Genomic DNA, 26,157 nt, shown 5'->3' with positions numbered 1-26,157 from the left:
CTGCTGCCTGAGCCCTCCTCACCTTCTACTTCACTGAATTTAACACCCCTGTAGTTACTAAAAGGAAAAGTGTTTTTGTAAAGTCAATATACTTTAAGGCAGGAAAACAAATTTGTCTGTGGTTCTCCTAAATAGGATGAACACTGACTGTCACTCAGCTGTATGGTTGTGGGATTTTGACACTGAGAGCTTCAGCTCTTTTATTAGCTGCAACTTTTCCCCTGCTTTAATTTCCTTCAGCTGCAAAACCTCTTCAGGGACAGACTCCTGCAGCCCTGTATGTCTCCCCATTGCTCTCATCTGCTTGCAAGTGAGTTTGTTCCCTGGGGAGATGTCTCTGGACTGTGGAGAAGCACAAAAGAGGGAGTCAAAGAGCTATTTTGTCCATCATTTGTCTTTCCTGCTCATACCTTATGGGTGAGGAGACCAGGATGTGCACGTCCAGTGGGGATTGCTCCTGATAATTTCCAGAGGTGTAGTGCTGGCTGGTCAAATTCTGACATGTTTAGACAAAGTCAATTACCAATTCTAGAAAACTGTCCACATCAAAGGTTAAGAATTGTACTAATTTAATAAGGAGTCACTTGTGATACCTTGTTACTTCCCCTGTTCTAATGATGCTTATCAGTCCATGCTGATAATTAGTGTCACATGCAAGGCAAGAGCTGGTGCAGTGCCCAAGGAACAGATGGAAATCTCTCACTGTTGGGGCTGGAGAGACATGCCAGGGACAGCGTGGTGGCAGCCAGGTGATGCAGTCCAGGCTGGGGATGCTTTCTGGGGTGGGTCACACTTCCACCTGCAGCCCCAAGGCAGTGCAGAGGAGCCTCACCAACACATGGCCCCTGTTCCGTGCCTGAGATCCCTGCCAGTGACTGCTCTAGTGGAAGGTGTCCCTGCCCGTGGCTGGGGGGTGGAATTAGATGAGCTTTAAGGTCCCTTCCAACCCAAATAATTTTGGGATTCTGTGATAACTCAGCCACCTTCTAATGCCATTAAGTTGTGAAAGGATTTAAGGGCAGCTACCGAGAGCTTTTACGGTCATGAAAGTTTTTTTAGCTGTAAGGCCTTGAGACCGTTCAAGCCACCACCCAGTGTAGCTGTTTCTGAAGGTGTCCAGGGTGGCTCCTCACCTGCCCCATTCTCCTGGGAATTGCTCCAGGAGGGGTCTGTAAGTGCAGGTGCAGAGGGTCTGTGCTACAGCAGTGCTGCTGCTTTGCTGCAGTGCAGGTGAAAGGTAGAATTGCAGGAAGGTAATAAACTGCCCCATTTACCAATCGATTAAACACCTATTTAAAGCCTGACTTGGCTGCTCAGGCTGCAGAAAACAAGGTACAAGGCAGTACAGCCTGGAACAACTGCTCGATGGCCATTCTGACTGCAGCTTTTCAAAAGTTCAGGTGCTGTTAATCTCCAGAATATGGTTTCATCTGCCTGCAGCAGCTGCCTTTTGCATGTTTTTCTAATGTTTATAAGATGTTCCTGTTTTACTTAAAGTTCACAGCATTTAAATAATGTGTTTGAGCAGATTAAAAATAACACAAGATGCCGCCTCTTTCCAGGCTGTGGGAAGGATTCCAGTTAACGGGAAAATCTCCCTGTCCACCCTGCTGATGCCAGACTCCCCTCCTGCTGTACTTCATGCCACTTCATTTTTTATATTGGCAGCTTATTGAAATTAAAATCCTGTGTTTGTGTGTGTTGTCAGTAGCATTTAAGCCATTCACTTTTGGAAATCTGCTAGTTCTCCATGGGGCAAGCACAGGGATAAGTTCCAAATAATAGGTGGCTGAAAGAGTCTTTCATCCACATAGTGAAATCCTTCCAAGAAACCTGCTTTAGAGGTAAAAACCCCTTAAAAGTAATCCAGGGCAGCTTTCTGAGATAGTTTATATTTTTGTGTAGTAAACAAAATTATCTCAAAAGAGATGCATTTAAGTTGGAAGTGTGCTGCCTTCTGTGGGGGGTTCTTTAAGACCTAAATGAAAACCTTCAGGGACCCACACTTACCCTGCAAGGTGGTGGTATTTTCTTGTCTGGAGTAAATGCAAATAACCTTCCTAATGCCACAGGTCCTGATTACAAATCTCTCTTGCAACCCCTTTTGGCTGAACTGTGCTTTTCTGTCCCAAAATCTGGAATCTGCTGCTTGCTTTTTCAAGTCTCTTGCTGCCATGTTTGTACAGTATCAATTGGAGGCCACAGAGAGCAGGTTTAAGTATCACTGCCGAAGATTTTAACACCTGCTGCTGCTAGTGGCACAGACACGGTCGGTCAACTTTTTCATAGCCAAACTTTGATGCCATAATTCATTTATTCCTGAATAAAGGCCATTTCTAATGGAGCCAGTGGTTTAGAGAGGGAAATGCTGCTGACCCAGTGCATGGGGCTCATCTTTCAGCCAGTTCAGACTTGTTAATGTATTTCTTCCCTCATAATTAGCCTTTCCTGTCATGACTCAGGGCACCTGTATTATCCCCTACAGGGCCTGTGGGCTGGAATTGGTGTTTTCCTGCTGGTGGTGTAGCTTTGCTGGAGGGGGGTATGGGGGTTGTCTCCTCAGGTTCAGAAGCTGCCAGAGCTCAGCTGCAGACCTCTGGGAAAAGGGCTTGGAGGAAAGGATATGCTGGAAAGCAACTCACACTGTCAGGTTTGGAGTCAAACAGAATAAAACTGATAGCTTTTAAAAATTCATGGTTGTGTTAATGTACTCAGTCAAGTGTAATTAAATGTAGAGACTCAATGGATTCATACAAACACTCTGTGGGAGCCTGTCAGTCTTCCAGGGAAATGAACCCCCAAACAAATGAACAAACCTTTAATATCTTCAGCTCTGCCTCTTTCAAGAGCAGAGCTGGGGGCTCTGGAGAAGCATCCAAGGGTCTCTCTGTGCCTGCTTATTTCCAGGGGAGGTGCTGTACCTGTTAGTCTGGAGGGCTGAGGGAGAACTCCTCACACCTTCTGCTGTGCACACCTTTGTGCCGTAGCACAGACACACAAATTTACTGATCAGAACATGTCCTGGGCTTTGAATGCCAGCAGATGGAGATGCTGGGCTTGGCACTCAGCTACACCCACCAGGAATTCCTCATGGCCCTGCTTTGTCCTTCAGCAGCTGCTGGAGGTACAGGACCAAGAACTGCTGGCCAGTGCTTTGCTGTACCTGGATCTCTCTGCTGTGGTCCTTTACTTGTCAAAACACAGACTGCCTGATGCAAAATAGTTGTCCCTGCTTCAGAATCTGAAAAAAAAGAAGAACCAAAAAGGGTTGGGGGAAGATGCTGCATGCACGACTGAGCAATGGATGGCTGTCCCAAAGGTGAGCATGTCCTCCACAGGAGAGGTTTTCTCCTAAAAATAGCACCTGACTACCCATAAGTGTTGGAAGCCAGGCACGTGCAAACGGTGCTGAGACGTGGAGGAACCCACCTGGGCCCTGGTCAGCTCCTGCACCACAGCAGGGGCTGGGCAGTGGTGGGTTTCTGGCAGTGTGGGAGCAGGACAGTGCCCTGTGCCCCTGTGTCTCCAAGTCATGTGTGCCAAGGGCTGCAGTGCCTCTTCTGGTTCCTACACATGGACCAGGGCACTTCTGGAGGTATTGCTCCTAAATTTCTTCTCAGGAATTCCTCTGGGGTCATGAGCAGAATTGGGAAAATCATCTACAGCAGAGTGAGGAAGGGAGGATAAGACAGTGCTGAGCTCATTTTTTCCTATTTGTGGGGGATTTTTCTTTCTTTTTCTCAGTTGAATCCTCACCTTCTCACAACAGTTGTTGCATATCACTGTAAACTTCATTTAATCCTTTCGTGAAGTTAAAGTAAATACGACTGAAAGACAAAATACACGCTGTACTTCATGTAAGACTGATGACATGTCCCCCAATTATCTGCAGCGGTGATATAGCTATAATCAAATTTAGAGAGCAGCTGTGTTACTCAGCACTGCTGACAGGGATGCAGTGAATTAGAATTGATGCTGCCTCTCGTTAATCCAGCATCAGCCCGATGGCCCCAGTGGGGATGTGCTCACCCAGCTCCACACACCAGCAGCAGCACTGGGCCATCCCCAGGGTCTGCTCTGCCCCTCACCCTGGCACTGGCCCACTGTTAATCCTCTGCCCCAGAGCTGCTGCTCCCAGCTGGGTCCTGCACGACCCTAAATGTGGTGGGAAGTGGGACAGAGCTTCTAGACATCTTGTCCCTGCTGGGCTGCCATGCTCTTCTGAGCCATCACCTTGCATTGCCCATTCCTGACAGGAAAGCAGGGAATTTCTTCTGTTGGGCTTCAAAGTCAGCCAAGAACCTAAGCTACTTTTCTTTTTGTTTTTTAGCTGTAGCACAAATAGTTGTTTTAGTAGAGGACTCATTTCAGCTGTCTGTTTTCTCAAAAAAAAAAAAAAAAAAATCTCTCCAGCTCCCTGCTGTCCCGGCTGCAGCAGGACGCCGGCTGGAGCGCGGCACCGCAGCGGGACGTGTCCATCAGCAGCAGGGAACCTGGTGGTTTAATATCCCCAGAACCTTCTGTGGTGCTCTTGGGTTTTCACAGTCAGTCTAATAGTGGTGTTCAAAATAATTGCTATAGAGGGAAAATGTGTCTTATCACAGGGAGCAGCACACGGACAATGGAAGCATTTCAGAGCATATTTTTAGGACAGAAAAAAAACCCAATCTAAATCTTATGCTTTTTCATCATATGCCTTGAGCAGTGAAAAGTGGGGAAAAGGGATCAGCGATTTTGCTGGTTGGATGGGGCTGTGAGAGACATGGTCTGGCAGAAGGTGTCCCTGGGGTCAGCAGGGGCCAGGGCAGCAGATGCACCCAGCAGGAGCCGCAGTGGTTTTGCCTCTCCTTGGTGCTCGCTTGGGAAAGTCAAACGTTTATGTGTAACCTAAAAGAAAAGCTGTTCTGCTGGTGTGAGCTATTGGGTAATAAAATGAGGAAAGGCACTGCAGTCAATAAAAGTAAATTAATAACTAGAGACAACAAACCCTGTTCCTCTGACTGGCATAAAGCAATCCTGTGCTGAAGGAAGAAAAAATGTCACCGTTTATGAGGAGGCAGGTAAGTCCAAGAGGAATGGACCATAGCATTTTGTTGGATATTTGTGATCAGAACTTTTTCTTCCTAAACCTGTGGGGTTTATTCACAGCACAAGCCAAGGAGCTCCACAGAGCAGAGGAGATCCAGAGCCCCTCGGCACGGTGGGTGCTGCCCGCAGTCAGTGCAGGGCTGCCCACACCTGCCCTTGCAGTTGTATTGCTCATGCAGCACAAATTAGGAGGCTTAATTATTTCAGTAGAGGTTAATTACATTAGTCACTACAACAAATCTCCCGTTCATGCCATGCTTTCCACTTCATTTAATTCATTAGCCCCTGTGACAGTAGATTTCTGCATAGAACTGCTCCTTTATGTCCCCATGTCCCTTCCTAGAGTGATCCTCCATGTTGGCCCTTCACTTGCTTTGGCTCTTATTCCTCTCAGTGTTCCTGGTGACAGTGACAAAGTGGTTTGGTGGGAGCAGGTGGGAGCAGCCTGGGCCATGCTCTGCCCCAGGTGAAGGGGGTGGGTAGAGCAGCGCTGTGCCCATCTCAGCATCGGGTCCTGGCCCTGCAGGGACAGGCTGTGAACCCCACACTGCGTGTGCCCTGTGCTGGAGCTGAGCAGATGGTGACTCTGGATCGTGCACGTCATCCCCTTCCCTCGCTGTGTACATCACCCCCTTTCTCTGCTGTGTTTGTCATCCCCTTCCCTCGCTGCATCTTTGCTCAAAACCAGCACTTGCAGATACGTGTCGTCTCCCACCTGCCAAGCAGGGTACCGTGCTGTGCTGGTCTTTGCCCGTGAGCCTGCTCCCTGCTGACTGCCCTGGTACCAGACTGTCCATCATGGGAAAATTCAGCCGGCTGTGCACCCCTTGCAATGATTCTGAAGGAGCCGTTCCTCACAGTTTAATGTGTTTCTGTAAATGGCAGAGTGAAGTTCTTGGATAGCATTTAATTAGTTTTACTGTGCCTTCCCTACTCGGCAGAGATGTATCATAATAGCTGAAGGATTCATAAAAAACTATGTTTTAATCAGAAATTCAAATGCAAACCAAGACAGAACAACAAAGATCTGAAAATAAAACCAGAATTTTAAAAACTGCCCCTATGAAACTCAGTGCCACAGGCACATGGTGCTGCTGTTAGAAGCAAACCTGTGAGCTGCTCTTGTGAGCCAGAAGCCCCAGGTGTGACCCAGCTAATGCTGGATTGCACAGTTAATCCTCTGGGGACGTGGTGATGTTGGGAAGGGCATTGGCCAGGCTTCTCTGTAGGCTCAGTGACTGTGTAAAGCTGGTCCCAAATTATGGTGATCTTGGTGCACACTGTCATTCATTGAAGCATGTTTGTCATACCCTGGGCTGAGCCCAGAGTTTAATATGTGGCCGCTGTCAAGGTGCCCAGAGCAAACCTGTGTGGGCTGTACAGGAAGGGTGTTTGCCTTTCCAAGGCTTTCCAGGGCTGCCAAAGCCCGGGGAACAGGAGCTCTGTGCTACCACCTGGCTCCATCTCTCCTTGTTCTATTTTGTTTTTAAACTTAGTTCATTCCTCTATCACTGCACCTGGGAATTCATCATTCATGTGTCTCCAGCTTCTCCAGCCCCCTGCACACAGCGTAGGGGGAGATTTCTACAGTCGTGTAGCCCCAGTGCCCAAATTGTGGCTGCTGACATGTGCAAGGGGGAAGTGAGACATTTCCCACCTGTTCAGCTAGTTTGCGGCTTGGTGGGATATTTCCTATTTTTAACTGTAGCTGCAGTTTAAGGAATAAATTTGTGAAGTCAAACATAAGGTAACAACCAAAGGAAATAGTTTTTTAGCTGCAGATCTGTCTGATTTAGTACCTGGTGAACATTTTCTTTAGCATAATGATCCTTCTTAGGGTGCATGAAAAAACCTGCAGTAATGAACAGACACTGTTCCCAGTTTTCAATCTCATCAGCAGCATTTTGCTATCATTAACCTGAGCATGATAAATTGCTTATAAAACAGATATTTGTTTGTTGGGCATTAGCAGGTCTAGTTGTGAGGAGGGATGTGGAATTTGGTCTACAGAGTTTTGCATCATGAGTATGAATTGTGTGTGGTTCTGACACTGGAGGTCAGGCCAGTGTAAATCAAGGAAATATTTCCAGATTTTAATCTGAATCGAGACTTAGGGATTTAAAGATATTTAAACTCCCAGCCAGGTGTTTACTTGGGCTAGGAAACAATCAGCCTTGTTGTCTGCAGGTGGAGGGACCTTCCACAGAGGTGGAAGCTGCTCTGGCTGTTGCAGGTAAAACTCTATCCTCTCTCCTCTCCTTTCTGATATTTTAGCACTTTTCTTCTGGCCAGGCTTTTGGCAATGCTGCCTGGCATTTTTGTCCACGTGTGCCAGCCCCCATGGCTGCTGGCATCCTGCTTGGAGTGCTGCAGAACCAGAGCCCAGCCGGGATGCTCACTGGGATGCCAGCCTTGGCTGGGAGCACTGGAGTGGCACACAGAGCACTTCAGCTGCCAGAAAATTAGATTCATTTATTTGGAAATCTGTGGTACACAAAGCACTTTAATAACCACATTCATCTAAAGGCCACATCAGGAGAAACAGTACTGCCTGTTCCCTCTTGGATGCCAGTTTGTGGGGAATGCTGTTGCTAACGTTTAGCAGGAGCTCCAGGTCACCTTGATACAATCAAGCTAAGACATATTTTAATGGCTGTTTAATTAGATTTACCATAGGAAAGGTGCCACAGAAGAAGGCTGCATTTCTGCTTCCAGTGCTTGAGATGGTGGCTGGTTTAAATAAAAATGCAGATAAAAGGCTGCAAGTGATAGACAAGAACGAGGGGTTTTTTTACCCCTGTTCAATATAATTTTTTACCTTCATTTGAGGGATGTGTCTGCTCTTTCCTTGCACTTGCAGGGCTGGAAAATCTCACACCCCCGCAGAGTGATGCTGTTTTCTGCCTGCCACAAAAATGCAGGTTCTCCCCAATGTGTGATTTTCTTTTAGGTGACCTGAGCTTTGAGCACCTCACTGGAAGGCTCCCACACTCCTCAGAAGCTGCCCGTGTCGTAAAGCAGAAGAGAAGGAATCCATCTGATTTCCAGCAGCAATATCCAAATGTTATGGCAAACTGGTCCCTGTATGAGAGAACAAACAGCTCATGTTCATCTCACACCAATTTTGATTCCTTGATGAGGCTGTGGGAGACTCCAAGGAGCATTTTGTAAAGTGGCCAGTTGCTCCTCCATAGGAAATAAAACATTGAAACATACTGCTATAAAGGATATGACATCTCTCCCAATGGATTTATTAAGAAGACCACAAGAGTAAAGAGTTATAAAACCTGATCCAGTCGGCAGTTCAAGCTGTGTAATTGATATCTATTATTTCCCATTGACTGCTCTGCACGACTTTGCTTTCTGTAGCATCAACAGATTCTGCCTCTGAGCTGCTGGGGCTTGGCAGAGAGCAAAGCCAATAGCAAACCTGGGGTATGAATCCCAGGAGAGAGATGAGATGGTTTTCCTCAATTTCTTCCCATAAATACACACCTTTATCCTAATTTACACAGTTTCTCAAGTCACTACATTCGCACAGGGCAATACAAATCCACTATGGCTTTGCTGAAGCAGAGATTGGGCATCAGTTTGGTTTCCCCAATGATACAATTTCTCCTCATCTGCTTCATTTCACGGCAATTTTATATTCTTTACAGAAATAGGGTTGTTATAGTAATGAATTTACTGAAACAAAACAGGCAGAAAAGGGCCATCCCCACAAGTGAAGATTTATCCTGTGCCAGAGTAACCCCAGCTTGTTCCAGGCCCATCAGTGTCTGTCTGTCCTGAGCGTTTGTCTGTCAGCTGGCAGGAACAGCACATTGCTCCTCAGTGCTTCCTCAGGTGATTTCAATATTACATTTATTTTTGGTGGATGTTAGAGCAATCAAGAATAACTGAGAGACTGATAGTAACTGGGAGCTGGCTGTCCCAAGGGCTGGTGTCTGCTCCCAGGTGCTGCAGGATCCCTGAGGAGGCTGAACCCAAGGAAGGGCCACGTGCCTGTGCCAGCCTCCTGCCCGTGCCCCCGCACAGGTCAGCATTAGGCAAACTCATAACTTTCCCCTTATTTCTCAAAGCTGTTCTATGCTACTGACCTCCTGCCCCTTCCTCCTGCAAATCATTTGCTTTTCCAGATGCTTCACTATTAACTTGTACTATTTCTGTTGGCTTTTTTTTTTTCTTTCTCCTTATCCCACCTCAAGAAGGAGAGGGATTACCTCATTTCCACTGCCTCGGAAATAAATCCTCATTATGGATTTGTACCTGGGGAGGAAGAAGCTGATTTCCACTCCCAGCCAGTTCTGGGCAGATATTTGAAGGTAATTGTTCAGTCCAGTGACATCTCACTTGTCTAGTAACCATAAAGAGCACTTTTATTAGAGCTGGGCTTGGGGTTGGGACTACTGAGAAGATATTTATGGGGAAGATGTCATTTCAGAAGACTAGAATATGGACATCAAATTCATGTTTTTATTTTAAGGTGGAGCAAAGGGAAGGACCTAACATGGAATAAATGTCTGAGTGCTGGTGGGGGGGCTCATTCCCAGCCCGGCTGGCTGCACTGCCGAGAGTGCAGCTGCCTCCTCACAGTGCTCACTGGGTTGCTTCAGGTTTGTTCAAAATCGTCCTCTGAGGTGGTTAAACCCAGCAGTAGCTTTTCCCTCACACTGTAGTTGTGAAAACGGATGTGAACTAGCAGCCATGAATGGTGTTTTTACTCAGGATCCAGAAGGTACGTCTAGGTTCTGCCTACCTAAACATGCTGCAACACAAGGCTGAAATGACACTGTCATGAGGCCCTTTTTTCCTGGCTAATTGCTGCAGGATGAAATAAGGGTCAGAATAAAATGTGGTTATCTGCTAAATGGTTATTGCACCCAGCTGTCAGGCTGTTTGCTGCAGCCCAGATTATATTGACTGTGGCAGCTTTTGGATGCTCCAACTCAGGGCAGAATTGCACAGTGATTTCTCTGGACTTTGACAGAGCTGGGGCTGAGCTTCTGCTACAGAGCCATCAGTGATGGACTAGACAAAAATAAACAAACAGCCCATGAGAACTTTCTAGAGGAGAAATCGCTTGGTTCAGTGTTGCAGATTTACCCCAAGATACACCCAGATGAGCAGAGGTGTGTGACAGACGTCCCAAGTTCTGAGGCTCTGGAGCTCTGGCACTCACAGTGTCTTTGTGAATGTGCCCTGCACTGCTCTGCTGCAGCTTTGGAGGTGCAGGGACCCCTCAGCCACCCGCTCAGCATCCAGCTGGTGGTGAAACTTTGATGAAAGTTCCTTAATGATTGATGAAGAATGGCATCAAATTAACACAACTCATTACACTGTGAGAGCGCAGTTGTTTAGCACTTGATGCTTCAGGGCAGTGAGTTCTCACACCACAAGCTTCTCCCCAGCCTCTGATCCCACCTGTGGAAGAAGACACAAGGATTTGTTTGTACAGGTCCTGATCCCAGTGAACTGGAGAGAATGTAAACCAGACTGAAGTGCCAAAACCAAATGTTGTAGAGGAGTCTTGGCCATGCTGGAAGCATGCAGCAGCCTGTTGCCCCAAGGGGCTCAAGCCACTGAAAAAAACCCTTCCCGTGTCTGTAACACCCGGGGCCATGGGAGCAGGGATTGGGAAGGCATGATGTCTGGTAATTAGCTGCCGTCTTGCATGATTGATTTCAGGAGCTCTTTTCTCATGCTGCCGGTCTTGTTGAACATTTTCTGCTTCTGCCTGATACCACTGCCCCGAGCAGGGCGGGTGATGAACCAGCGGCTGCGGCTGTCGGTGAGTTGCCTTCCTGCTGTGCTCGGGAGGGATCTCAGGTGCTGCACATGTCCTGGGGCTGAACATTGTCCAGTACAGAACCAGCAAAGGAGATGGAGCCACAGGGAGTGCAGGGAGGAACGTTCCCTGTTCAGTGTCCTCACTCCAGAGCTCCTTGGCTCTGTCCAACCTACAGCTGCCTGGGACTGTGCTTCGGCCCTGAGCCGTAGCCTCTGGCAAATCTGTGGACTGTCTGACAGCAGGCAGGAATGGTAACAAAAAGAAGCAATTATCTTCAGTGTCTTTGATTCCCTTCACTTTTTTTAGAGGTCCAGAAATGGAAAAACAATAGAAAAACATCAGAGCTGCATCTCAGTGCCTGTGCCACGGTGATGGCACCGGGGATGTGGCCTCGGGCCCTTCAAAGCCTCTGCAATCACCTCTTTACTTAAACTGTTGCGACTTTGTGTTGTCCAAGGCCTGTATAACTTTGCCTTTTTCTAACAGCCTGTACATAAGAGGAGCGAGCATTAGAAAGGTGTAAAGCTGGGTATTTTAAAGTTAAACTGAATCCCAGTCATGGTTTCCTTCCCATGGAGCAGTTTTATATATAAAGAAGATTATAGATTAAGTTATGTTTGACTGACAGATTTAAATTGAGGCTTCTTTCTGCAGCCTCCACATCCATGCTCTAAATAGGAGGCTTGGGATTAGGGCCATTAAATTACTTAGTTTATTGGAAAAATAAAATATCAGGAACAGATGAAAATGAAAAGAGAGAGAAATGCAAACTGAATGAGTGCTAAAAAATTATTAAGGTAAGGTAGCAAATGAAATAGAATAGCACTAAAACTAGAAGGCATGTAAGAAATTCTCCAAGTGGCAGTGTTGAGGATTTGGGCTTTCAAACTGTGGAGTTAAAGACAGGTGAGCTTGATATTGCCAAGAGCTGCTCCATGCACCCAGGCTGCCCAGTGCTCAGCTGTCTGCCTGTGGGGATGGGAGAGGGATGGAGAAAACTAAAAGCAGGTCATGGATGGAGCTAATCCTCCAGCTGTGCCCCAGCAGTGGGTGGTGGGTGAGTGGCCTCGGTCCTGCTCCAAGAGTGGCAGTTCCCATGTCTCCCCCAAATCCAGGCAGAGATGGGTTTCTGTCTGCTGGCTTTGGATAACTTGTGACCTCTCTGAGTCTTTGTACCTGTATTGCCTCCTTCCCTCCTGCCAGTAATTACTTACAAGGCCATGGAGAGAGATCAAACCCTGACCTCTCCTTCAGATCCTTGAAATGGCCTCTTACTGCACCCTCGAGTCTCCTTAAAGGAAACAAAACAAACTGCTGCAGATGACTGCAGGTAAAGCTATACTCCTGAGGAGCTGCCTTTTCTAGATAGCCCTGTATATGAGGAGTGAAACATTTCCTGGAGATTTGATTTCATCTCAGGTCTGGGGAAATTCTGCTGTTCCACACACAATCCATCAACACCTGCCCAGAGAGGAGCAGTAAATTAATCTTCTTCTGGAGCAGCAGTGCAAACTGCCTTCCCTGCACATGGAAAAGAGCCAGATTTGGGTCAAAGGAGCGGCTTTCAGCTACTCTTTCCCCTCCTACCGTGATCCATTTGAGCCCAGCTGCTCTCCCAGCAGCTCTGCTCCCTCATGCCCGTACAGCTGTGCTGGTTGGCAGGAATTGCTGCTGGCTTTTCCACAGCCTTTGCTTTAGACTCATTATGGTAATGGTTGTTAAATCTCTGGAGCAGCAATGAGTGTCCACTCGGGTGATATCAGTGTGCCCATGCTGACATGTGCAGCCTGACTCAGTGAATGTCACTGTCCTCAAATGCAAAATGCCTTCAGGTGAGCATAGGACTTGTCGCAGGGCAATGCTTCCCAGGGAGACAACCTCCTTCTCCTCATCATCCTCCTCCTCCTCTTCGCAGGGCCAGCTCCTGGGATCACTCACAGCCACATGCCCAGGAGGGACTGGATCTCAGTGAGGTGCCAGGTGGTAGAGAAGAGGCAGATGCTGCTGAAGGACAGCATTGGTCTGTGACAGAAGGACAACTCACGGCCACCAGCAGAGGGAGAGGATGGAGGTGCAGCATCTGCACCTGGTTTTAAGTGGTTTAATGACATCACAGCACAAAGGGAAGAGTGTGAGAAAATGGTGTAAGAGAACATATTCTCTCATGTTAAATCACCACTCTAGGTCCTGTTGCCATTGGCAGCCTGAGGGATATTTTGCAGAGATGCTAAAACACATTGTAAATTAGGAAAACAAGAGAGAAACCAAACCAAAACACCATATTGTGTAAGATCATATCTCTTGATACCAGAAAAGCTTCTCAGAATGAACCACCTCATTCATGTTTACTCTTGTTTGTTTGGGGTTTTTCATTTGAAGAAATGAGAAAGATCTCATTTCTGTTTTTCTATAAAAATAGCTGTTGTCATTGATGTCACCTTTGTAGCCTTGCCTCACTGCCTGCAGAGGTCAGCAGAGCCGGAGCCCCGGAGGAACGTGAGCAGCCCTGCTCCTTCCAAGGCCAGGAAAAGAAGAGAAACATTTCATGATCCTTAAACCTGTTAAATGTAAAACTTTGAAAGTCTCACTCTGAAATCTCAGCAGCCCCAGGTAAGTTTTCTTCAGCCAGCTTTGTTATTTCTCTGCAGAGAAAGCTAGTTAAGGAGGGATGAATCCAGGCCCATAATTACTGAATTCCAGTCCATAATTCCTCAGGAAACAGCAGAAGTTCACTGGAGAGCACTCAGGCTCACAATGAAAGGAAAGAATTGCAGGTGTTTGCCCTTTTGGAACGGTTATAGGGGAATATGCAAAGAAGGCCTGAAAAAGAGGAGGTGAGTGTTGGCAGCACCATCACCCAGCTGTGGTGACACGCTGCTGTAGCTGGCTGCAGGAGCCAAGTGCTGCACGGAGCTCAAGCTCCCAAACAGCTCCAACTTCAAAGCCTGAGGCTTCAGGAAGACGGGGCCCCAGGTGACTGCTCAGCACCATCATACTTTCAATCATTTCTGCTGCTTCTAATGCAACCGGTCTAAGCTTCCCCAGAAAACCTGTAGGAAAATGACAGAAGACCAGATGTGACATTCCGGACTTTGCATGTGAAAAGCAATCGGGGAAAAAAATAGAATAAAGCAAAGCACAGAGGGACTCGTGGATGTATTTTATATGCTGAAAGGAGAATAGAAAGACACAAAATCATGTGCAGGTCAGTTTTATACAAAACATCAAAGACAGGTGGGAGTGACTGCTCCTGGGCATGGCTGGCACTGGAGAGCAGCAGCCAGAAGAGAGTTCAGAGCACAGCCACCCAGGGAACCCAGCAAAAGCAGCAAGAACATTCACATGCCCTCGGTGTGAGTGCGAAACATGAGCAGTGCCAGGGAGCAGAGCTGTTCATGAGGTGGGAGCCCCCAGGCTGAAGGGTTGGTGGGAGCCCTTGGTGCTGGATCTGTTGTGGGTTCAGCGGTGGTGATGGGAGCCACAGGCTCCAGGGAAGGGAAAGGCTACACAAAACACAGACAGATATTGTGACCCATGTGCAGGTCCCCAACCTCCACTCTGTGGTTGAGCTGCTCTGCCATTAAAGGCCACCTCCTGCTGAGACCTCATTAATGGGGAGTGGCTGAGGCAAACTATAAAATCTTAAAAAATAGTGTGAGGATAAAATTAAAAGCAGCATCTCTGAACTGGGACTGCTTTGCCATGAATTGAACGTGCCTAAACCTAGTCATGGTTGAGCAGAGCTATTCTAGGCACTCAACAACAGAGTGCCTAGAATCTGATTTAATTTGAAAGACTACAAAATTATATTTCTCTGCTGATTTTCCAGGTGGCAGGATTAGATGAAGAGCTTTTAGTTTTTCACTACTTCCTTTTAACCTAATTTGTCAGAAATGGCTTTTGGTACAAGGCAGAATTTGCTGGGTGCTGCAGCGGCGATAATGGAAATATCAGAGAAATGGCAAAGAACAGCTGGGGGACATCATCCCTCTGTCTGGAATGCACCAGGTTTGATAAACCATGAAGGCCAAGTTTTCTGGAAAAGCATAAATCAAGGAAATTTGCATTTCTGGTGGGATGTTCGCTGGTCCACCAAAGCAGCCCCTCTTTCCGGGGAGACCAAGAGCTGCAGCAGGATCTGGCAGATTTGGTGTGTGCTGGTCTTCATGAGGACTTGGGAAGGGATTTTTGCACGGTTGGCACGAGCATGGCCACAAGCCTGACAGCTGCAGGGGAAGGAAGGGTGGTGGCCAGAGATAGTACAGCCACAGGGACACCCTGCCACGGCATGCAGGAACGGGAGCTGCCCTTCCTCTCGGCTTTGCTGATTAAGGAGCTCCTTTTCTTGGCAGTTTGAGCTGGAATTAAAATATTGCTGGGAGAGAGACACTCAGGGGCAGGCGAACAGCTTGTTCCCAGCCGGCTCAGCACTTTCCTGTTTGCAATTCCACCTACCAGAGCTCAGAAAATGCTCCCTGAAGGCAACTGGGTGCTGGACTGGCAACCTCCTACAGCCCTCGATACCCAGCAGCCCCTGACACCTGGCAGCCCCTCAACTGGAGCGTGCAGGGGCATCTCTCCTCCACCTTTTGGGAAGGCAGCAGGGCTCCCAGTGTGCATCCCGGTGGAGCAGCCTTGGAACAGAGGTGAAGGCACTAGAAGGGTGGGCTGGCTTGGAAGTTCATTTTGGCTGCTGGTGTTGCTGGGTGCTTGTGGGGGTCCTGGATGCTTTGTCCCCTCTCTAGGGAAGAAAGGGGATTTTCAACCTGACCTCCAAACTGGAGGAGCTGGGGACCTGTCTGCCCCAGAGGGACACCAAGTCCATGGTTTAAAGGCCAAGTTACTTGACTGCTCCTTTTGGCCCTCTCCCAAATCCCACACCCCTCTGACTGCTGAAGTGATGAGCTCCTCTGCACTGTGGGAGAAAGGACAGACTTGGGTTAATGATGCCGTGCATGACTCCCACTGCTCTCCTCCCGGTCATTCTGCCAGGCTCTAAAGAAATGGTTTGCCTGGGAAATGGTCTGTGACTTAGCAGGCAGCGTGCTTGTGAGGGGCAGGTTTCTAATGACTCCTCAAACTGAGATTTTATCCCTGTAAATGCAACTAGGTCTCAGTGTCCCTGATTAGTTTCTTGTGACAAATTCCATCTGTCTGCCTGGGAACAACAAAGACCTAAAAAACCTGAGCACCAGCCATGCAGCCAACTGCTCCCATCCTGGTCATCACAGGAAATCACTTACAAAACAGGAAACTCTTCCTTGTTCCACTCAATTTCTTGGGACTATTTGCCATGAAATGTCACCTTCTCAGATGAAGGAATGGGATTTATCACAATTAAGGGAGGCTTTGACATATCCCTTTAAGTGAATTAAGGGTGCTTTAATTCTGAATTCGCCCAGGGCTTTGTTGGTGCAGCGGGAGTCCCTTGCAGTTTATAACACTTGGAAGCATGCACATTTTTGGGCAGTTGTTGGTGTGATTTTGCTGCTCCCAGCAGTGTGGGCTGCCGAGGTTGATGCAGCATGTTGACAACGAACGGCTCCTTGTCAGAATGCTGGCTCTGGACATTCCCCAGGAATGCAGAGAGAGAACTCTTGTGCTGGGTTGTTGATTGATTGAGCAGTTTCCTATATCTTTTGGATTTTTAGAGTCACAATACACCTGCGTCACTGCCCTCGTCAGTCACTGCTTTCCTGCAGTGCAATTTTTGGCTGAGACACAGAGGAGCTGAATCTGTGACACACAGGTTCTGAGGCACATGGGTTTTGCTCCACAGATGCTGGTGCAGTGATTGCAGGGCCCTGGCACGGTGAGGGGGCAGGTGATGGGGGGGCTTGCAGCAGCACTCCCCATCGTGGTCTCACAGCCTCCTCCTGCCCTGGCACTGATGTCACTTGTTCTTCCCTCTGGCCTCCACCTGCCCTTCCCCTTCTGCAGCCGAGAGCTGCGTCACCAGCGCCGTGGCCTTGGCCCCACGTCCGGGGTGTGGCAGCAGCACTTGCACCCTGCTGGCGTCCTTGCACAGTGTCTGATGTGGCCATGCATCACTCTGAGCCCGCTGCCGGAGCTGAGTGTTGGGCTTGGGTGCTGATGGTCTTTCCTGGTCTCCTCAGTGTTGCTTCAGCAAAGGGAGATTAGCATAGGAAACACCCCACAAAATGCGTTGCATTTACTGTTGCTATAGCACAAATAGGAAACCTGGAACGTGGGGTGGAAGCTGGTGAGTCACTGGGGTGAAGCATTTATCCCAAACCTCCTGTCTTGGAAAACTTTTGGCATGCATGAACTTTACAGAGCCAATAGCCCTCGGTGGGAGTTCCTGGGACCAGTTAGTGTGTCCAGGCTCTTCATGCCCACCTTACTCTGGTGTTACCTGGTGTTACTGCTTTGGTGGCTCAGTGATGTTCCATCAGATTCTGAAGCTGGTGTTGTTCCAGCTCGAGTGGTTCTCCAGCCACAGGAGGGCGGCGGCACCACAAGCTGCCGAAGCGCCTGGAGGCGCAGAGAAGCCACCGGGGCTGGGCTTAACGCTGCTGCTCGATCTCCTGCTTTACTAAGTAAAGGAAAAGTTATATAAATGATGTTGAAATGTGGAATTGCTGGCAATACTCTGCCATGCTCCACAGCACGCGGCTGATGTTTAACCTGAAGTCCCGTTCCGGTGAATGGGATTTGGCTGTCGGAGGGGTGCGCGAGGCTGAGGCCAGGCCAGCCTCGGTGATGTTTTCTGCGGCTGAAGATAATGTGGATTTGCCTGGTCAGGGCTCAGCCTGCAGCAGGGTAAGGGTATTGCCTTCCAAAAAGGCTTCTTTCGTTGGTTGAAGAGAGATGTTTCTGAGAAAGATCCCTGCAACTGCTCGAGGTTAAACTAAGAATTGGCACGAAGTGACAAGGGGCAGCATTTGGGACTCAATACCTGAACTAGCCAAACCCTGAAAAAAGAGTCCAAAATGGAATTCTTTTATTAGCTTTTCCCTGGCACTGACACCTGCAGACTTTTATCTGCAGCTGTGTGGGAAGAGCTCACACTGCACATGTAGTTCCCACAGGATGGGACTTTGAGGAATCAGACTGTGTTTCAACCCATCCTGGAGAAGGACCCAAACATGCTGACCAAACTACAGATTGCAGAGAACAGTGTTGCAACAGACAACACGATTAGAGAACTTTGAGGAGCACTTGATCTTAAACAGTACACGCAGGTATGATTTTTTTAATGTTATGGTAGGGAGCACCTTCTCTACATAGCTGAAATTAAGAAGGGAGGTGAGCCCCAGCCTCCAACTTTTGAAGTGTGTGATGCAATCTAGCAATTTAGCAACTTCCATTGCTAAAATATACTGGGGCACTGCTTCAAGTTTGGGTTCTGACTGAGCTTTGATATCTTACAAAAATTAGGTTACATTATTCAAAATCAAAGGGTTTCAAAGTCACAGCAAAGCTGAATTTCACTCTGTAATAGCAGCCTCAGGTCAGTGATGGGTTTTGTGCCAAACCAAGCCGGGTTCTGTAAGGAGACTCTGAACTCTGCTCTGCCCCATGACGGAGTGGGTGTGTGTGGCTCCAGGCATCAACTACAGGCAAAGAGCAATAATTGCCCCCCTAAAGCCAGGAGGAGCTTCCTCATCTTTCCCTGCAGGGAAAGAGGTGGTAGAAGGTTTCCCCAGTGGTGCTGCCACAGCCCGTCCCCACTGCGGGGAATTAATGGGGCTCTTCCTTTCGCTCAATTACTGGGTATCCACCTGTGAAGCTGTAAAGGGTAGAACAGTAAATCTTACAATCAAATATTAAATTATAGCTAATTTATTTGCTTATGGCAAACTGTAAGCTCTGCAATCAAGTGTGTAAGGGTTTCTGTCACAAGCTCTCCTGGGAGTCAGGGGATGTGCCTGGCAGTGCTTTGGGGGGGGAGTTTGCTGAGCCTCGGTCCAAGTGGACACAGGCAGGGATTGGCCACTCTAAACCCGGGGTGTCCCGGTCACAGAGACCCTGGGGCAGCCCCTCAGGCAGCCCCTTGGCGTGGGCTCGGGTCTGCCTGGTCCTTGACTTTGATGAATGTCTCTCCAACCTCATAACATGTTTTTTGCATACTTTTACTGTAGCTAAAACATTCAGTGTTTAGGAAGAAGTTTATTGTTTGAATCAGGATGAAACCAGCATGTGTTTGGCAGCACTTTCTGCATAATATATTAAAGGTTTTTTACTTCTGTATAAAATCCTTCAAGTCACCTGGAATTTTTCCATGGACTGCACTCTGCTCAAGGTTTCAATTTGCCTTAGAGTTGTATATTTGTCCTTGTCCTCTCTGGCAGCCCTGTGCTGCCATCCTGCAAACTGGCTCAGAAAATGGCACCAGGGTGAGGGTGCAAATCAGAGCCTCCCAGAAAGTCTGGTGGAGGGAAAGGGTCTGATGGCTCCCAAGCATATTTCTAAATGAAAAATTGTGTCTCGTACTTTACCATTCAGGAAGAGGGGGAGAAAAAACCGTGTCTGGATTGGAATATTTTCAGCATTTGGGATGGCAGGTGAATTTTAAACAGAACCCAGCTGGAATATGGCCAGTCTGGGAAGCACAATATGGCATTTTTCTCTTCCCTTTCCATTATGGTCCAAGCAGAAACAGCAGCAGGCGGAGAAAGTACTTTGAGTTGTGTCAGGTATTGTGTCAGATTTTGCCTAATTCCTTGAGGCATTAAAGCATCTCTACTTTGCAAAGACAGTGGAAATCCACTTTTTCACGTGCATGAGTGTTTTAAAAATGGAATTTTCCGACGATGTGGGAGAGCAGCAGCTTTCACACAGCTGCCTGCTAGCACTGGGAATCCCTTCCCCCGGAGTGATGGGTCCCGGCCCCCAGGGCCACCTCCAGCGTGGTGCGGCAGTGTGATTGCGGGGGGACGGCAGGGAGCAAGCAGGGAACAGCACAGCTGCCTGGTGTGCAGCACCGAGGAACTGCTTCACGGCGTTTCCAGACGGGTGTTTTGGGAACTGATGGCTGTGGAATGAATCAGTGACCCACCCCAGACCCGGGGCAGTGCTCAGTCATTGGAAGAAGCGGGTTTTCCACGGAGGAGGATGCAGAACGCGGTGCTGAGCCCCAGCAGCTGCCTGCGCTCGCTCGGATGATTCTCCCGATGATTCTCCTGATGATTGTCCCGATGATGCTCCCTTTGCGTGGGCGCACCGGGGAGCCGCGGGCCGGGAGGTGCCGGCTGGCTGAGCTCTGATTCACTGTCCAGCCCCCCCAGCTGGGAGCCATGAACCAGAAAATGTCACTGCTTCCCACGGCAGAGCATGCTCGTGCCATGCCACAGGCGCCAGTTCAGGGTGCAGCTCAGTGGGAATAAGGGGTTTTTTCAGGGTTGTGTATTAAGATTCTGGTCATGGCCCGAGTTTTGTTTTTTAGCAAAGATAAATGGTAACTGTGCTATCTCCCATTGCCTGCAGTATTTTAGAGGCTTTTCTTCTCATAAATAGCCTTGTCTATCCCTTCAAAGTGACACTGGAGCATCATTTTGCTGTGTGTGTGGCATTTGTGCTTTTAAAGCCCAGACCAGCTCTTTTCTGTGAAACCCACACTAACACATCCACAAATCTCACGCTTTACAGCTTGTCACTCACATTTAACCTGCTTTAGAGCAGAGGTTTCCCTCGGCAGCTGCAGATGAAATATGCTTCATCTGTGACTGTTTTCACAAGCACAAGGCACCTCCTATGCCATTGTGAGCCAGGGCTGCCAGGGATACCCAGGCTGTTGCTCCACTGGTTTGCAAAGCAGAGTCTGTCCCTCTGGGCAAAGCAGAGCAGAAGCTCAGCTCAACAGTTAATTTTTAACTTGCCTGTTGCTCCATGGTGTGGAAGGGAAGCTTGCCAGGGAGGTGTTGCTGTTGACCAGGGCACCCTGTCTCCCCACACACAAACACGGCTGGGCGAGGGCTGGCGCAGCTCCTCTTTGGACTCTGCTCATGCCTTGTGTGCTGGATTTCACCAGAAACTGAAGGTCACAGTACTGGGTGTTCAGATACTGGGGAACATCCCCATCTCCTCCTGAACACTGTGGTCAGGCTGAGCTGGGCCACTGACTTGTTCCAACCCCATCTTTTCATGGACAGGAGGGTCACTGACACCCCCTTTGCTCTGGGCTCTCTCTTTCCAGCACCTTGTGAGTTGCTCCCCATCTTCCCCAGTCTCTTAAGCCAGAGCTTCTGCCAAAAGTCTTGTCCTTAGTTTCTGTCTTGCCTTTCTGTGGCTTCTCCCCAGCCAGCAGTGGTAGTGGGGAGCCACCAGCACACTCCCAGCACGGCTGCTAAGCAGGGCGTTAGACAAGCTGGATAAAATTAGCTGTTCAGATGCATATTCCTCAGGATGCTGGGACGGGGGACACCCAGTACAGCCAGTTTGACTCATGGAGAAGAATTAATGGAAACGCCCGGCTCCTGGAGGGAGGAAATTCCTTGAACGGCCTTTTCCTCTGTTTGTTGTGTGGGGAGGCTGACAATGGGCCCTGCGTCTGGCCGGAGCACGGCCAGGCTGGCTCGCAGCGCAGCGTGCGCCGGCCACAGACGCCGAGTCTGCGGCACCGGGCGCTCAGGAAGGGCCCGGCACCGCCCGTGACGGCACTGACGGGTGCCAGCACAGCCGGGTGACCTGCCCTGCCCACACCTCTCTGCACACACCGCGGCGGGACCACAGAGCACAGCACAGCCTGGGCACCCGGATTGGCAGTGCTTGGTTTGCCCTCCCTGGCACATGGGCTGCCACAAACACCGAATCACCGGGGATGAGCCCGGGTGCTCTGAGCCCTCCTGGTGCAGCCCTGGAGATAAGCAGAGCAGCAGCACAATGTGGGCAAGGGCCCTGGGATGGTTGGACATTCGTATGTCAAACTCTTGTTGGCCAGTGGTCCATGAGAATTCATTGCAGTTTTTGCTGAGCCCACTGTAAGACACATTCCTGGAGCACAAACCTGCCAAAGCAACAGACAGGCTGCAAACAAGGAAAATTTACTTTTTTCACTGTAAATATCCAATAATCACATAACTTCTTAGTAAGTGGCCTTTATTTATCAGGGATGCCACTTGGGCTAATAATTTCAATGTAATGAGACAAGAGGGACTATAAAATCCCCAAGTCAGAGTATCTTATCAGTCATGTTATGCAAATGTTGTGAACAGGATTGTCTGGGCAATCCTAGGATATGCCAGCAGCAACCACTTCAGTGGGTGTTGAGTTCAGTCTGCCATAATCATGGCTTCTGCCAGATTTGCTTCCTTTCAAGGAAAGGCTGTTGGCAAATGATACCCCAGGCTGCCCAGGTCATCGGTAGCACTGGGGAGCTGGGTTTGGTTTTGGGGACCCAGAGAGTGACAAGGCTCTGCCAAATCCAGCACTGGCCCTGGCACAGGCGGTGCATTGAGGACACCTCAATGGTCCAAAGCAGGGGAGCAGGGAGCAAAGCCCCAGCAGCAGAGCGAGGCCCCTGGGAAGCAGCAGGACGGTGAGGAGCTGATCTGGTCCCTGTGGGGTGTTCTCAGAGCATCCTCAGCAGCAGGCTCGTTGGGTCCTGGCAGGTAACACACCCCAGAGGCAGGTGGGCCTGGGGGGTCCTTGCCCTGCTGGCTTCTGTTGTGAGTGTTTGTCGCACAAGAAGCTGCTCCGATGGGAACACCCACCAAAGGGAGGAACTGCGTCCCATCCCAGGGCTGGGTGGAGCAGAGCTGGGCTGTGGGCAGGCAGTGAATGGCCCTGTTTGGCCTTTTTTGGAAACAGCCCATTTGGAGCAGTTTTTGTCACTGTGGATATGGGGTTTGTGGGGGTGTGTTACCAATGGGTGCAACAGCTCCAGCGAGTGTGGGACACTGCTCTGGAAGGGGTCGAATGCTGGAAATTTGGCAACTTCCTCTGGAGCAAACCTGCCCTGAGACAGATTTTTCTGAGCAAGGGCAGTTCTGAAAAGCCTTTGGAAGCTCTTTCAAACAGGCTCATCCCAAAACAGTTTACTCTCTGGTCTTCCTGGGAGGGGAAATCACCATGCATCCCACTCCAGCTATAAATAATTATAATTGCCCATTCTATTAGGTGACTTAAAAGATTATTTCCAGTCTCCCTGACTTATTGGCAATTTGGAGTTCTTACTGTAGGCAAAAAAACTGTAGCTGGGCTATCATTCTTCCAAGCTGCTTTATCTTTGTTGCTCTAAGCAGAGTCATGGGAACATTTTTATCTAAACCATCAGGTTATTAGAGGACAGACTTATAAATAACCAGTCTTTGCTATTTTTAAGTACTTTCAGCGTTGTCTATCATGATACTACAGCACAACCTGCAGAAAAACAGTCCAGTTCTTCTGCCAAAGCTTCATAACTTATTTCTGTTTCTTTGGGTGATGAGGAGCCAAGTCCAGGTTCCTTCTCTGCTCTGCAGAGATGTCAAAGGCTGACATGGAGCCATGCTGCCCACCCTGGCCCCGAACCATCATTTTCTACCCCTTTCTTTCCTCATTGCAGAAGATGTCGTTCTCCTTTGTAATAGGAAACTATTATTGGAGAGCAAACTAATATTGGAGTTGATTAACAATAAATTTGGTGAGACCTTTCTGGGAAATGACATGGTTGCCATAGCAACTGTGGGCTAAACTGGTGCTGCCGGGTGGGATAGTGGGGCCATGGGGGAGCCAGGGACTGCTCCATATCCTGAGAATGGGCTGCCAAAGCCACACCTGGGGAATGAAGGAGAGGTGCAGGTAGTCTGCTCTTAAACTGGGTCTCTATGAATTGACAAAAAAAGTCTAACCCCAGGAGAACTGAGCATTTCAGACAAGATAATTTGTGTTTATTTAATAATTTATTAATTTTCACATCACTGTATGCAATAAATTATAGTCAATATAATAATAACATTGTCATAAAATATTGCCATGAAGTAAGTACTCATCTAATAGTTACTGTAACCTACACAGAGAAGAACTGTAGTTATTATATTTAGATTTTTAGTGTTAATGGTAAGTGAGCGCAATATTAGGGAACTTCACAGTAAATTCAGGGAAATCTGTCATTATTATTGCTTTTGTGCAAACGACTTTTACTGCACACACACAGCTTGGGAAGGAAGGGTACAGTGGTGCAGAGTGTCTCTGGAGCAAATGTGTTCCTGGACGGCTGCATTTGGGTGCATTTAACAAATGTGAAGTGACCGTGATCAGCAGCTGGTCGGTCTCCAGAGCCTCCTGCCAGCCACAGCACCAGGGCTCTGCACGGGCTCAGGCTTTAAGGAAACAAGTCTGAAAAGGCAAAGCACACGGCTCAAGTCAGTTACACCAAGTCCATCAGAAGGTCCCGTATCACACCCGGGCGTGTGGTTTTCCCCCCAGTTCAGTCCCATGGCTGCCCGGAGGAGCTTTTTTGCCTCCCGGTGGAGCTGCTCCCTCTCTGTGAGCCTCTGGCCACCAAACTGCTGTCCACACTGATGCTGCCGTGGGCACCAATGTGCCTTGGGCACCGATGCTGTCATGGGCAGTGATGCTGCCGCAGACACTGATCCTGGTGTCCACACCAGTGCTGCTGTCCACACCAGTGCTGCGGTGGGCACGGATGCTGCCGTGGGCATCGATGTGCCGTGGGCACCGATGCTGCTGTTCACAGCGATGCTGCCGTGGGCACCGATGCTGCTGCGGGCACTGATGCTGCTGTCCGCAGCGATGCCGCGGTCAGCTCGCAGTTTGCGGTGGGGCTGAAGCCCTGTGGGTGGTCTGTCCAGTCCCCGATGCCACGGGGCAGCGGAGCATGCTGAGTGTGGTAGGAGGTCACAAACAGTCCCGTCACAAAATGTTCTCCATTTCTGCTCCCTCCGCCAGTTCAGTGAACTTTAATGGAGTATTTCCGAAATGTCAGGAACTGGAGCAGTTTGTCTTTTCTCCTCTGCTTTAATGCCATTAGTGCTCTCGTTTTTTCCTCCATGTCCTGGTCGGTGGCGAGGATTATCTTGGCTCTTTCCTCTGCCTTCTTGTCTCCGGAGTTTCTGAAGAGTTTCTGTAGGGACTCCTCGTTGATGCTTTCGAAGATGTTGGCCGCGGCTTTCTTGCGCAGGGCCGTGTCGAAGCGGTAGCCGTGGACCGAGGGGCTCACTCGCAGTGACGTGGACATGGCTGGAGCGCTGGAGCTTGTCTTTGCTTTCATCTATGTGAGTGCTGCCGGCTCTGCCCTGGGCTCCAGTCGGAGGAATGGGTGCTGTGCTGGCTCCAGGACTGGAATTTAAAGGCAGGCTGGAGGAAAAGCCGGAGGGCTCCGGTTACAGTGGTGAGATCACGATGATGTCAACACCCAACAGTCACAGGCGAGTTTAACAGTTAAGTTGCCAACTTTCCTGTCCTGCGGACGAGATGAAAAGTTCTCTCTGCTTCTGCAACGGAAATGGCTTTTTTTGACCCATCACAGAACAAACGGGCTTCAACCATCGCTGTGGGACTGAGCCAGCACAGCCCAAACTCCACTCCTGCCCTTGTTGCATGTGAAAAGCACTGCGTGCAGAATGTATCACACCATAAACAGGTAAAACTCCAGGTGAGAACTGTTGCAATGCTAGCAAGAGGCTGGAGCCTGTGCAAACAGCCAAGAACTTGGCTCTGTCTCCATCAGCAACACTGCAAACCTGCTCCTGTCTGGACACAGGTTCCTTTCTGCTGTTCCTTTCTGTTCCTTTCCATTCCCAGCAGACGCAACCCATCTTTAGTGCACACAGAGCTGCAGTTTCTAATTGACAAGTGCTGTCCCAAAGGCAGGTGATCCATAACATCCTTTGAAGTGACTTCCCTGGGTGCCACACCCTGAGCTGCCCAGCTGCACATGGCAGTGGTCTCGGGGGAGCAAGAAAACTCATTTTGCTGCCCTGCTCCTGCCTCCAGTGTCCTTTTGCTTAAATGTCATGCTCATTGGTGCTGGAAAGAAAACTCACCTCTGCTCCAAAAGAGTCAGTTCTCTCCACACCACCCTTGACCAATGACAAGCCCTTGGGCTGGGAGGACTCTCTCTTAGTCATACGGGTTGGTTTTGGCTCCTGTGAGGAGCAGGGAGTTGAACTCATGACCCTTATGGGTCCTTTCTCACTCAGGATACGCTGTGGACAGGGCATGGCTGCCAGCAAGGGGCTGGCTCTGACCACCGGAGCTCCTGCTGCGCTTGGACACCTGGAGTTACTGAGCACAACCAAATCTGTCCCAGAATAGCTGTGGGCTCAAAAGTCACTTAAGGCCAGGAGCCAGAGATAAGTGTATTTTGGTTA

The 26,157-nt window shown here is 49.0% G+C and overlaps 1 protein-coding gene and 2 long non-coding RNA genes across 3 annotated transcripts; 2 read left to right on the top strand and 1 right to left on the bottom strand.

The window, feature by feature from the left end:
• Positions 1-4,940: 4,940 nt before the first annotated feature.
• On the top strand, positions 4,941-8,379 carry LOC125317510. Its single transcript, XR_007200106.1, has 2 exons — positions 4,941-5,060; positions 8,039-8,379. It is a non-coding gene; the product is annotated as an uncharacterized LOC125317510 (long non-coding RNA).
• Positions 8,380-9,293: 914 nt separating this feature from the next.
• Positions 9,294-14,078, top strand: LOC125317512. Its single transcript, XR_007200107.1, has 3 exons — positions 9,294-9,413; positions 12,795-13,489; positions 13,595-14,078. It is a non-coding gene; the product is annotated as an uncharacterized LOC125317512 (long non-coding RNA).
• Positions 14,079-23,690: 9,612 nt separating this feature from the next.
• TCIM (transcriptional and immune response regulator) lies at positions 23,691-25,141 on the bottom strand. Its single transcript, XM_048287280.1, has one exon. The coding sequence runs from the start codon at positions 25,053-25,055 to the stop codon at positions 24,735-24,737; it is 321 nt and encodes a 106-aa protein (XP_048143237.1). The 5' UTR covers positions 25,056-25,141; the 3' UTR covers positions 23,691-24,734.
• Between the last annotated feature and the right edge of the window lie 1,016 nt (positions 25,142-26,157).

The sequence above is a fragment of the Corvus hawaiiensis genome, chromosome 27, assembly GCF_020740725.1.
Source record: "Corvus hawaiiensis isolate bCorHaw1 chromosome 27, bCorHaw1.pri.cur, whole genome shotgun sequence".
In the NCBI taxonomy this organism is placed as follows: Eukaryota; Metazoa; Chordata; class Aves; order Passeriformes; family Corvidae; genus Corvus; species Corvus hawaiiensis.
The sequence above is the reverse complement of the archived record's forward strand: the minus strand, read 5'-3'. Positions and strand labels throughout refer to the sequence as shown.